Source organism: Erinaceus europaeus, chromosome X, assembly GCF_950295315.1.
Source record: "Erinaceus europaeus chromosome X, mEriEur2.1, whole genome shotgun sequence".
Lineage (NCBI taxonomy): Eukaryota > Metazoa > Chordata > Mammalia > Eulipotyphla > Erinaceidae > Erinaceus > Erinaceus europaeus.
The window spans coordinates 90,468,531-90,481,146 of NC_080185.1; the positions used below are offsets into that span (position 1 = coordinate 90,468,531).

The window sequence follows — 12,616 nt, forward strand, 5'->3', positions numbered from 1 at the left end:
CGGCTTCCGATGTGGCTGTAAGGTAGCGAGCCAGTCATGAGCTCATAGAGCACAACCCCATAGGCATAGACATCTGACTGGAAGCTGTAGGGGTTTGGGTCCTGCATACGAATCACCTCAGCTGCCTTTGATAGTCCAGACCGGACAGGGGAACCAAAGAAAGAGGTCAGTAAATGGCTAGCACGACTTCCCACATCCTGCTAGCCATGCTGGGTAACACTCAACAGCCACTTATACAAGGTGAAATGTGAAAGGTTCAGACACACCGATCAGGTGTGGGTATGCCCATTCTGACTCATCATCCCACCACAGCCCAATCTGGCCGTCTAGGAGCCTCTACACCCCAGGTATAGCCTGGCTCAACTCACCATCCACAGCACAGAGCCCGAAGGCTGCTCCAAAGGCTGGGCACCGCTCCACCGTGTCTTCACTGTGGCCAGGCCGAAGTCACCGATCTTTACTGTGAGTCCCTCATGTAGGAAGATGTCCACTAGGGTCAAGGGCCACCACAGCGACTCATAACAGCCCAATCTCACCCTGACTGGGGTGGGGGGTTCTGATGACCTCCTTCACACCGGCCATACCTCTGAGCCTGACCGGAAGTCCCCTAATGTTACACGTGACTTGGCTAGATGGCCTCTATCCTTCGCCTGATGGGGACACTCCTTTTTTTTTTTTTTTTTTTTGCCTCCAGGGTTATTGCGAGGATTTGATGGAAAGGAATTAAGAGGGGAGGGGGAGATAAAGAGACACCTGCAGACTTGCTTTACTGCTTGTGAAACGTCCCCCCTGCAGGTAGGGAGCAGGGGCTCAAACCTGGGTCCTTGTGCTCAACGGGGTGTGCCACTGCCTGGCCCCTGTGACACCCTTCCAATGACACTCAAACCTGCCCACCTTTGAGCCTGATCAAGATGGCCCCACAATGCCCCCCTTGCAATGGCGACCATACCTCAAGTCTGACAGAAGCGTCCAAGAGCAGCACCCGAACCAGCCACAATCCTGACTCCTAGTCAACAGATGCCCCCCACCCCAATTAGAGCCAGCTCCCCAGTCGCAGCTCTGCCACCTGGCTAGGACTATGCCCCTCCCTGTTCTTCTCCCCAGAAAGTCCCTAAGAGCCATCCCACCCCACTGTAGTCCCCTGACAGGGACAGGCAGATACTGTTCGACTTGAGATCTCGATGGATGATGTTTTTGGCATGGAGGTAGCTGTGGGGTGCAAGCAGGTTGCCAGTTGGCCGGGGGGGGGGGCGGTGGGGGGGTAACCTTATCTCCCAACCCCCTCCCTAGTCCTTGGGCCGGGAGGCTCACTCCATGCCCTGGGCAGTCTGCCGGGCCACATCGATGAGCTGGACCATGTCGAACCGGGTGTCAGCCACGTGCAGGTGGTGGTAGAGGCTGGAACCTTCACACCACTGTGTGATGATGGCAAACCCTGGCCGGGTCATGAAGCCCATGAATAGCAAGATGTTGACATGGCGTGTCTTCCTGCAGGCAGGAAGGCAGTGTCAGGACAAGATAGGGGGTGGGGGTGGGAGTGGGGGAAGTGAGCAACAGACCTATCCACTGCCCCCTTGTCATCAGTTCCATACGGTCTTTTAGGAGGCTCAGGGCCAGACTGTGGTCAATGATTCAATGAGTTTGCACAATGTGTTTGCTGAGCTTATGCCATGAGCTTCCTCACTCATGTTTCCCAATAAAAGCAGGAGGGACTACCAGATATATTCCTCTATCACTGATACCATCTTATTTTTCTTAAGGATAGAGACAAAGAGGAATTGAGAGGGAAAAGGAGAGATAGAGAGACCTGTAGCACTGTTTCACTATGCATGAAGCTTCCCCCACTGCAGGTGGGGACTGGTGGCTTGAACCCTGGTCACTGTTTAGTGTAGTGTGTGCGCTCAATCAGGTGTGCCACCGCCCGGCACCACCAATACTCTGAACTGTCGTTCACACCTATTACACATCTGACCTTGACCATGACCTTGGTATACAGACTGTCTTGTAGACCAGAAAATAGTGCGCCAACCATCACTTGATATTTCAGAATAGCATAGACATGCAAAACTGCTAGCGGTTTATAATCCTGTCAATCATCATGAGAGTGTCAGAGGTAAAGAGATTGGGGGTGGGCATCTCAGGAAGGGGTACAGTGGATAAACCATTGGACTTTAAAAGCACGAGGTCCTGAGTTCAATCCCTAGCATCTCACATGCCAGGGTTATACCCTACTTTTCCCTCATGTGTGTATGATGTGTGTGTGTGTAATTTTTTTTAGCCAGAGTACTGTTCACTTTTGGATTATGGTAGTGCTGGGATTGAACCTGAGACTTTAGAGCCTCTGGTATGAAAGTCAAAACCATATAGCCATTATGTTATCTCCCTGCCAGTAAGTAAGTCGTAAAAAATAAAACTAACTTGGGGCCAGGTAGTGGCACACCACTGTGTCACACCACTGTGTCACAATGCTCTTTGCCTCCTATTCCTTAACCATAGAACCATGTTGGGGGCCGGGCGTTAGTGCAGGAGGTTAAGAGCACATGGTATAAGGATCCCAGTTCAAACCCCCAGCTCCCCACCTGCAGGGGGGGGGGTCACTTCACAAGTGGTGAAGCAGGTCTGCAGGTGTCTCTCTGTCTCTCCCCATCTTCCCCTTCTCTCTCGATTTCTCTCTGTCCTATCTAACAACAACAGCAATAACAACAACAATAATAGCAACAACAACATAAACAACAACGGCAATATAAAAGGGGGGAAATAGCCTCCAAGAGCAGTTGATTTGTAGTGTAGGCACCATGCTCCAGCAATAACCCTGGAGGCAAAAAACAAACAAACAAACACGTTAACTATACTCACTACCACAAAGAGATGTGAGGATCGCTAACATAATAATCTGTAGGACACTTAGAACCATGCTGAGTGCAAGAACTCTGAAAAGTCCACTGCCAAGAGGTTAGGAAGTGGTGCACCTGGTAGAGTGTACACATTACAGCATGCAAGGACCCAGGCTCAAGTTCCTGGTCCTCTCCTGTGGGGAAAAAACTTCACAAGTGGGGAAGCAGTCCTGCAGGTGTTCCTCTCTCCTCATCTCCCTTTCCTTCTCACTTTCTGTCTCTATCCATAGCAAATAAATAGATTAGTGAAATGCTTATTTATTTAAAAGAAAAGTCCACTGTCCTTGTTATCACTACTGGGTACCTGCATCGACTTCGCAGACACTCTCTTATGTAGAAATAAGAGCTGCCCTGACTTAGAAGAACATCTCCATTCCTGTCGAGTATTAACTACAGTCATTAATTATGGTAACATGAAGTGCAAACAACTTTAGTGCTGCTATGCAGTATAGCTCGTTGTTGAGTGGATAACAGCACAGGAGTAGCCCTCATGGTGGTGTAGTGGATAAAGTGTTAAGACTGTCAAAGTATGAGGTGCAGAGTTTGATCCCCAGTCTTGTGCGTGTCAGAGTGATGCTCTGGTTCTCTCTACTCCCACTTCACTAATGAACACATTAAAACTATATATAATATGTTATATACATATATTATATGTCATGTAAATTAGCATGCTCAAATCACTGCTATTTCACACCAAGAGGAGCAGGGACGGTAAGTTTTCTTCCTGTAGCATTCAGCATGAGGGTAAATACCAAAACAGTATCGAGAAAACTGTACAGAGAGCTATGATACTATCAGCTGTATAACATAATCATGTCTGTTGGTCAGGGGCACAAGCCCACAGGGGTATCCCCAGGAACACTAGTAGCTCCAGCAGCAAAGAAAGAACGAACGCTAGGGACTCTCAGCATGAACAGATTAACAGAGGAGTAGTGACACACTCTGTTGGGAGAATCACAGCTATTCCTGAGAACAAGGATTAAACCATGCTTATCCTGAATAATGTTGTCCTTTAAAGCATGGTTGGTGATGAATAATGAAAGCACAGAACACTCCCTGTGTTCCTGGTGATGCCACAGAAGCAGAGGGGCGGGAAGGACACAAGGCATCGTGGTGATACAGTTAGTGATGGTGGCCCATGGTGTGCTGGGGAGAGAGCATATTGGTTCTGCAATAGGCTTTTATGCCTGAGGCTCTGAGGTCCCAAGTTCATCCCCCAGCACCACCGGAAGTCAGAGCTGAGCAGTGCTCTGGCATTTCTATGTCTTTCTCTCTGTGTCTCTCTCATTAATATAAAATATCTTTTAAAAATGATGCCCTAGGGGCCGGAGGTGCACCTGGTTGAGCACACATGCTACAATGCGCAAGGACCTGGGTTCAAGCCCTGTCCTCACCTTCAGGGGGAAAGCTTCACATGTGGTGAAGCAGGGCTGCAGGTATCTCTGTCTCTCTTCCTCTATTCCCCTTCCCCTATTCAGTAAATAAATAAAGATAAAGATAATTGATTTTTTTAAATGATACCCTATGGCTGTACATAGGGCCAAAAGGAGAGTCCTCTGAGGGATGGGGTACAGAGCCACTGATGTCAGCGTCAACCCAAACGCAAGCATTGTAACATTCCCCTGAACTCTTTTTCTTCTTTTTTTTTAACTAAACATTTTTATTATATATCTTTATTTATTGGCTAGAGATAGCCAGGAATTGAGAGGGTAGGGAGAGATACAGAACCGCCTGCAGGTGGTCCGGGAGGTGGCACAGTGGATAAACGATTGGACTCTCAAGCGTGAGGTCTTGAGTTCAATCTCCAACAGCACATGCACCAAAATGATATCTGGTTCTTTCTCCTGTCTTTCTCACGAATAAATAAAATGAAAGAGAGAGAGAGAGAAAGAGAGAGACCTGTAGCACTGCTCCACCATTTGCAAAGCTTTCCCCCTGCAGGTAGGGACCAGGGGTTCAAACCCAGGTCCTTGCACATTGTAGCATGTGCGTTCAACCAGGTGTGCCACCACCTGTCCCCCGCCCCGAGATCTTCTAAACATGGCCATTTTCCAGCGGAGAAAGGAATCCCCCTTTAATGGAGAGATGGCTCTGGTGCTGTGGCTGTCATATGACACAAAGCAAGCGCAGCCAATGTGTAGGCTGTGCCCACCAGGGCCTGGCCCCATCCCCAGTCACACCCACGTGCCATCTCACCTGAGCACCTGCATCTCGTTCTTGAAGGCCTGGGCCTGCTCAGCTGTGGGTTGCGCCACCTTGAGCACCTTCACGGCCACATCGCCATGCCACCGCCCGCGATACACGGTGCCAAAAGAGCCTGTCCCGATCCTCTTCATCAGCTGCACCTCACTGGGTGGCACTTCCCAGTAATAGCCCGAGTCCCGGTACCCCAGATTCTTCTGCGGACCATATGAGCGAGCATCTCAGGGGCCAGCCCACATCCCTTGTCGTTTAGCCTGTGAGGGTTCTCCTTCCCCCCCCCCGCCCCCCAGGATCCTCCCTTGAAGCTTACCACTTTCTTCTTCTCCTCGGCCAAGGACTTCCGCTCTCGCTGCTCTGAGGGAGACTTGGGATGTGGGGATTTCCTCCCCGAGGACATGCTGGTGGAGCTGGGGCTTCCCCGGGGGGCACCGTCACCACCACCTCTGCCAGCAGCAGCTGCGGTGGCAGGAGAAGCTGTGAGCTGGAGGCATTTGGGGGAAGGGGAGGGACCCCAGGGGTGGGGTGGGGACTAGACAGACGGGGGCTCACCATCGGTGCTGAAATTCGGGGCAGTGAGCTAGAAAAAGAGGGGAAGGTGTCAGAGACAGGACATGAGTGACAATGGGGACAGGTCTTGCCTCTATATAGTGTTTCCCAAGGAGACTGCCCCCCCCACACAATCACACCAACCTGGAGGAGGCTGGAGTCCATTGGGGTGGTAGTGCTGACCATATGGACATTGGGGGTAGATGTGGAGCGGATGCGCTGGAGAGGGGTGTTGGTCGGGGCAGGGAAAGGGAAGTGCTCAGGGCTGTGGTGTTGGGTGCAGGAGCTGACAAGAGAAAGGCCTTGCAGTCATTCTCTGAGGAACCAGAGGAACCAGAGACCCGGGAAGGCTGTTCCCTGCCCCATGGGAAGCGTGTTTCCTGTCCTGTACCCCGCCCTCCCTTGCCCTCCCCCCAGTAAGCCCCTACTGCTATTACTTGTATTCATTCCAGACACATTCCTGGGCTGGGGAGACGGCATAACGGTTATGCAAAAGAACACTCAGGCCTGAGGCACTGAAGGTCCCAGGTTCAATCCCCAGTACCGCCATGAAGAAAAAAAAGGGGGGGGGGTGGAACTGGTGGGTGGCACACACAGTTAAACGGACATAGTACTATGCGCAAGGACCCAGGTTCAAGTCCCCACTTCCCACCTGTGGGATGCTTCACAAGTGGTGAAGCAGGTGTTTATCTTTCTTTCTCCGTCTCTTTCTCCCCTCTTAATTTCTCTCTGTACTTTTATCAAATACAATGGGAAAAAATGACCACTGGGAGTGGTGGATTTGTAGTGCCAGCACCAAGCCCCAGCGATAACCCCAGAGGCAAGAACAAACAAACAAAACCTCACTATTGAAGACATATTCCTGCCATGCCTGTTCTATACCTAGTGCCATTCTGAGTGGAATCAAAACTTTGAGAGAAGGGGACTGGGCGGTAGTACTTGCAGTTAAGTGCACATATTACCATGCATTAAGGGCCTGAGTTTGAGCCCCCATTCCCCACCTGCAGGGGGGAACACTTCATTAGCAGTGAAAGAGGTCTGCAGGTATCTTTCTCTTTCCCTCTCTTCTATCTCTCCCTCCCCTTTCAATTTCTCTGTCCTACCCAACAGAAAAAAAAGCCACCAGGAGTGGTGGATTCATAGTACCAGCACTGAAGTCCCAGGTTCAATTCCTAGCACTACCATAAGCCAGAGCCGAACAGTGCTCTGGCAAAAGAAAAAAAAAAAAAAAAGGTTGGGGTGTGGTTTCTGGGCTGGGCAGGGGTACACCCAATTAAACACACATAGTATTATGCACAAATACCTGCGCAAGGAACTGGGTTCGAGCCCCCACTTCCCACCTGCAGTGGGGACACTTCACAAGTGGTGAAGCCAGCCTGCAGGTGTCTATCTCCCTCTCTACCTCCACATCCCCTCTTAATTTCTGTCTGATGCAATAAAATGGGGGAGGGGGAGGAATGGCCACCAGGAATGGTGGCTTCTTAGTGCTGGCACCAAGCCCTAGTGCCAGCAATAATCCTGGAGGCAAAAATAAAAATATAAAACAAACAAAAAAGCGACTCTGGGAGAACAAAGTAAAACTCTGGTCCCTGTGGGGGCTGACAATCTCCCAGTCGGGTAGAGGGAAATAAAAACCAGCAGCTATTCAATATGGCCAAAGGAGAGCAGGTGCAGTTAAGAAAAAATAATAACAGAAAAGAAGGGGACAGTGTTATTGCTGACGACAGGAAAGGCGTCTCTGGGGAGGTGACATCTGAGCAAAGAGAGCGAGCGAGTAAGTCACAGAGATAACAGGAAAAGGGTACAACACAACATGGCAGAGCTGTATGTGATATTCAAGTACATCATATAGAAGGCATCGTATCCACATTATAATAGCAATATTTCAAAACATACATATAACAATAGTATATGTTAATACATGCACATAAGCTTTATATTAAAACTACACAGACTTTTTCTTTTCTTTTTTTTGTCACTGGAGCTTCACCACTCTGGGTTGACTTTTCAGACAGAGCTACAGAATCAGAGAGACAGAGGGGGGGCAAAAAGAGAAAAGACACCACAACACCAAAGCTGGTGCCGATGCAGCAGGGGAGTCAGGTTTGAAGCCAGTTCCTGCACAGGACAAAGCAGGAGCACTATACAGGTGAGCTATCTTGTCCATCTTACATATTGAAATAATACCCAATCCCCCCCTCAGAAAAAATGTTCACTTTTGATGAGTCGGAGTCTTGCACCTGTGTGATTTCATCACTCCTGGGCTTCTTGCTCATTCAGGGAGGGAAACAGAGTTTGAGGGAGAGACACCAGAGCACCAGTGTCACCTCTGGTACTGTGGCACTCTCATGTGGCGCTGGAGCTTAAACCTGGACCCTGTGCACAGCAAGGCAGGTGTCCCACTGGCTGAGCTATTCCTCTGACACCCTCCACCCCCCCAACTATTTAATATTCCCTTCACTGTCCTGAAACAAAATTCATAAGCAACGAATGTACACACTCATCGTTAAAAATGACATCGTGGCACTTGCAAGATAAGTTTTCATGCTTGAAGTTCCTGAGGCCACAGGTTCAATTCTTGGGTCTACTTTATGTCACAGCTGAGTAGCGCTCAGGTCTTTCTCTCATAAAATGAAGTATATATATACATATATATATATACATATTTTTAAAAGTTTATTTATGAGGGAGAAAGAGACAGACAGAACTAGAACATCACTTGAACTTGGGACATCATACTTGAGGTTTCAAGGCAAAGCCACTGTGCCACTTTCCAGGCTGTAAGAAATGCATCTTCAAAAAAAAAAAGAAAGAAAGAAAGAACAGCATACCCCAACTTTACTATTTGAAATACTACATAAAAATGTGTGACGTCCTACAATACATGAAAATATTATAAGCACGACATAGAAATAACTATATAGATATCACAAAATATATTGATATGAAATGCATTTTATATAGATATGATGTAGTATAGTAATATTTTAAGACAGAAATCCAATAGTACCACCACATTTAACATAAAGGAGAAGTAAAAGGGGATGTATGACACAGTAATGTATATTTCAAAGGGGAAAAGCTTAGCACAGTTATATTGGAAGAATCAACAAAGTAGTTAGATATACAGGTACAATATCAATATAATCAATATATATCATCTATATATTTTGTTTATATATGTAGTTAATAAGAACATAAATCTTTACTCAACTAGATTTTGTTCTAAGCCCTTAGTTCAATAAGTTTCATTGAAAGAAAGAAAAATTAATGTGAGTTTATTTATTTATTTTTTTCTTTCTTTCATTTGACAAGCCAGAGAGAAACTGAGATGGGAGGGGAAGATAGACAAGGAAAGAGAATGAGAGACACCTGCACCATGGCTTCACCACTTGTGAAGTTTCACCCCCTGCAGGTGGGAACCAGGTGCTTGAACTGGAGTCCTTGCACCTGGTAACATGAGTGCTCAACCAGACACACCACCTTCCAGTCCCCTGTGAGTTTCTTTTTATAGGTTCATCCATTCATTTGTTCATTCATTCACTCGTTCATTCACAAGAGAAAGCAGGAAAACCAGATCATCGCAACAGCATTATGTGGTGCCGTGGCTCAAACTCAGGAAACCATGCTTGCCAATCCCGTGCTCTGCCCATTGAGCTATCTTCCCAGATACATGTCTTGACTCTTTCTACCCTCACTGGAACCTTATGTGGAAAAAATATATATCACTGAACCATTCTTCCCAGATGAGAAAAGTGGATCCCAGAGCAAAAAGATGACTTGCCCTAGGTCCAACCACTCACAGTCGTGGGCCCATCATGCCTATGAATGAAGTGTGGTTTCCAGTGTATAAGGGCCTTCTGACCTCTTCCCCCACAGCAGCCCTTCAGCTAAAGCACCCCTACCTGAGACCCTGAGGGGTTAGTGGCTCATTCAGGGGGCGGTTTGTGGGAGCCTCGGGCTGTCTGGAACTTCCGGACAAATCCTGGATGCTGTGGTAGAACCTTGAGGGCGTTAAGGGTATAGGACAAGGGGACAGGGGTCAGTTTTCTGGCTGGGCCTGTCCTCTCCACCCTCCCCACCCCCATCCTGGACCAGACTCACTGTCGACGGTTGGTACTCATGTCGACACAGACTGTGGGCACTTTGGAGGAACAATGCTGGTGGAACTTGTAGCCACAAGTCTGGCAGCGGAAACCATGGAACAGAAACTTAAGGCAGAAGTCACAGAACACTAGGCTGAAGAAGGTTTTCCGTACCTGTTGTCACAGAGGAGAGAAGGTTGAGGACTGGCCCCGACACTCCCCCACATCTCCCCCCACCCAAGATCTGCACCCCCCCCTCAACACACACACATACACCCTCTCTCCATGCTATACTCACAAAGTTGTGCATGGTCAATGGGACATCTTCAAGGACTTCCACAATGAGCTCTTCTCCATCCAGGGGAGCGATGGCCGTGTCCCAGGCAGTGACTGTCTTTCGCCTAGAGGAGACACAGGAAACAGGGAGTAGGAGCATGCAGGCCCAGGGGCCACAGGGACAAAGGGAACATTCAAAAGTCCCGCCAAACCCGCCTCCCATTGACTAACATCAGGCATATAAATCCTCAACATGTTAACTCTAGGAACTAGTTACTACCCTTGTCTACATTTGACAGACGGGGATACAGGGGCTTAAAGGGGTTGAATGGCTTGCTCAGGGCCTCTGAGGACTGTGAGTAGCAGGACAGAGTGACGAGTCCTCATATTCAACTGCAAGGTAGAAAAAAAGCAACGGAAACTGTGAACAAATGACTCTATTGTAGGAATGCTTTCAGTGGGCCCCCTGGAAGAGTGGTTAATGAGGCTCTGAGGCAGCAAATCAAAAAAAAAAAAATGAATAAACACCTAACAGTGGATCAACTCAAAAAAAGAAAGAAAGAAAAGGAAAAAGAAAAAGAAATTGGGAGTCGGGTGGTAGCGCAACGGGTTAAGCGCAGGCGGCGCGAAACGCAAGGACCGGCCTAAAGATCCCAGTTCGAGCCCCCCGGCTCCCCACCTGCAGGGGAGTCTCTTCTTTCTGCAGGTGTCTATCTTTCTCTCCCCCTCTCTGTCTTCCCCTCCTCTCTCCATTTCTCTCTGTTCTATCCAACAACAATGACATCAATAATAATAACTACAACAACAATAAAAAAAACAAGGGCAACAAAAGGGAAAATAAATAAATATAAATAAAATATGAAAAAAAATTAAAAAGAAAATAAATTAAAGAAACCCTAAATGGAAGAATAAAGGCCCAACTCTGAAGACAGATAATGAGGAAATAGAGGAGGAAAAAGGGAGTTGACAAATAAGATTTGTATTGGAAAGACCGAGCGATTGTGCGTGTGTGCGTGTGTGCGAGCATGCGTGGGTGTATACGTGTTTTGTGTTGTGTTTGGGTGTGGTGTGCTGTGGAATATGTCATTTTTATCCATTCTTCGTCTGGAAAGTAATGTTACTATGCAATTAGGTTTTTGAGTTCTCTCCTGTTCTAAATTAATATCAGAGAAATCTGTTATTTTGGGGGCTGTTGATAAAGGGGTGAGAGAACAAGTATGTGACCCTGGAGGGTTGGGGGTGTTGGGAGTAGAGGGAAGGCTGAGAGGCCACAAAGACCATGAGTTGCTGTCTAGGCAGGCCAATGAACTAATCGAAGTAATGAAACAAGAGCTGGGCAGACTCACAGGTAAGAGTCACTTCGGCAGAGTGAAGGAGCCAAGCACTTAAAAGGAGGGGGATGCCACACTCACCCCTTGATGAGCCTGTAGACCACGCAGCAATCCTGATTGAGGCCCCGCACCTTGAGGGCCTTGTCTAGAGAGTCGTATACACTCATGCCATCCCGGACTGTCACCTGTGTGTACACATGCACAGATATAAGGGAGGGAGGAGGGGGTGGGGGAGGGTCCTCAGTCATCTCTCCTTGTCCCTTTGCTGAAACCTTCCAGCCCTTGTCACCAGTCTGATCCCAGACTTCCAAGGGGCTCTGCCTCCACCCCTGCCACTTTGCCTCCCCCTCTCCCAGACTCACCACGGTGCGTTGCTTGTTGGGCAGGTACACTTTGACGGTTCCTACCGTACGGGATGGCTCGGCCCCGTTGGAAGGGGCAGCCCGTGGTGGCTCCATGGAGCCTAGGAATTTGTCAAGACGGGCTGAGGCAAGGCTGAACAGGTGCCATGGGGCTCCTGGAAGACAGAAGAGGAATCTGGAGAACTGAAAATGGCAGTCTGGAAGCAAAGTGACAGGGGACAAAAAAAATAAATCCAAACACACAATGGCAGGCAACATACGGTGACCCCGAGGGCACAGGCGGCACAGCAGGTGACAGGCACATGATGGACATGAACATGCTGGCCCAGCTTAACACTGCAGAAGGGGGTCATCAGATACTGCAAGGAGGGAGGAGTCACAGGTCTGGTGGTAGGAAACGAACAAAGGATCATCAAATCCAGATCGTGTCCTTAGTTTGGGGAATAGGAAACACATCATTCATTGTTGGGCCTCTAGGGCGCTGTGGGTACTCTCTCAGTCCTGGGCTGGAACAAGCAAACTGGGATCATCAAACTGTGATAGGGAGTTTCCAGGGTTGGGGGGCAGGGGGGCGGGGACGAGGGCTCGGGCAGACACCATGCAGAAGGGAAAAGTGAACACCCAGGCTCATCAGACCTGGCTGGGAGGTGCGGAAGGGAGCAGGTAGGTACCAGGGCATCATCATGGGGTAATGCGGAAGGAGGTGTCCATATGTTTGTCTGACAATCATGGGGGAGTGGGGAGGAATTCCCGCATACATTACTGGGTGAAAATGCAAGGTGGCTGGGGAGGCCCAAGGAAAGGTAATGACGGAGCTCATCAAACATTCTAGTGGATTAAGACATTTTTCCAGAGGAAGGGAACTGGGCTGTGAGTCGTGTCTCCACATACGCACCTCTCCCCCGCCCCCCGCCGGAGTC

At 48.7% G+C, this 12,616-nt stretch overlaps 1 protein-coding gene across 2 annotated transcripts; it reads right to left on the reverse strand.

The window, feature by feature from the left end:
- Positions 1 to 524: 524 nt before the first annotated feature.
- Positions 525 to 12,356, reverse strand: ARAF (A-Raf proto-oncogene, serine/threonine kinase). 2 transcript variants are annotated; one of them, XM_060183687.1, is made up of 12 exons: positions 12,333 to 12,356; positions 11,697 to 11,851; positions 11,416 to 11,519; positions 10,026 to 10,128; positions 9,747 to 9,901; positions 9,548 to 9,646; positions 5,787 to 5,928; positions 5,646 to 5,673; positions 5,407 to 5,552; positions 5,091 to 5,293; positions 1,312 to 1,488; positions 525 to 1,006 (listed from the first exon to the last, which is right to left on the reverse strand). In XM_060183687.1, exons 2-12 carry the CDS (start codon positions 11,790 to 11,792, stop codon positions 907 to 909), a joined length of 1,353 nt encoding a protein of 450 aa, XP_060039670.1. In that variant the 5' UTR covers positions 11,793 to 11,851; positions 12,333 to 12,356; the 3' UTR covers positions 525 to 906. The 2 variants fall into 2 exon arrangements, with proteins under 2 accessions (XP_060039670.1, XP_060039671.1); XM_060183688.1 differs by lacking the exons at positions 525 to 1,006; positions 1,312 to 1,488; positions 5,091 to 5,293; ... (1 more) ...; positions 5,646 to 5,673; positions 5,787 to 5,928 and having other exon boundaries at positions 9,544 to 9,646.
- Positions 12,357 to 12,616: the final 260 nt, after the last annotated feature.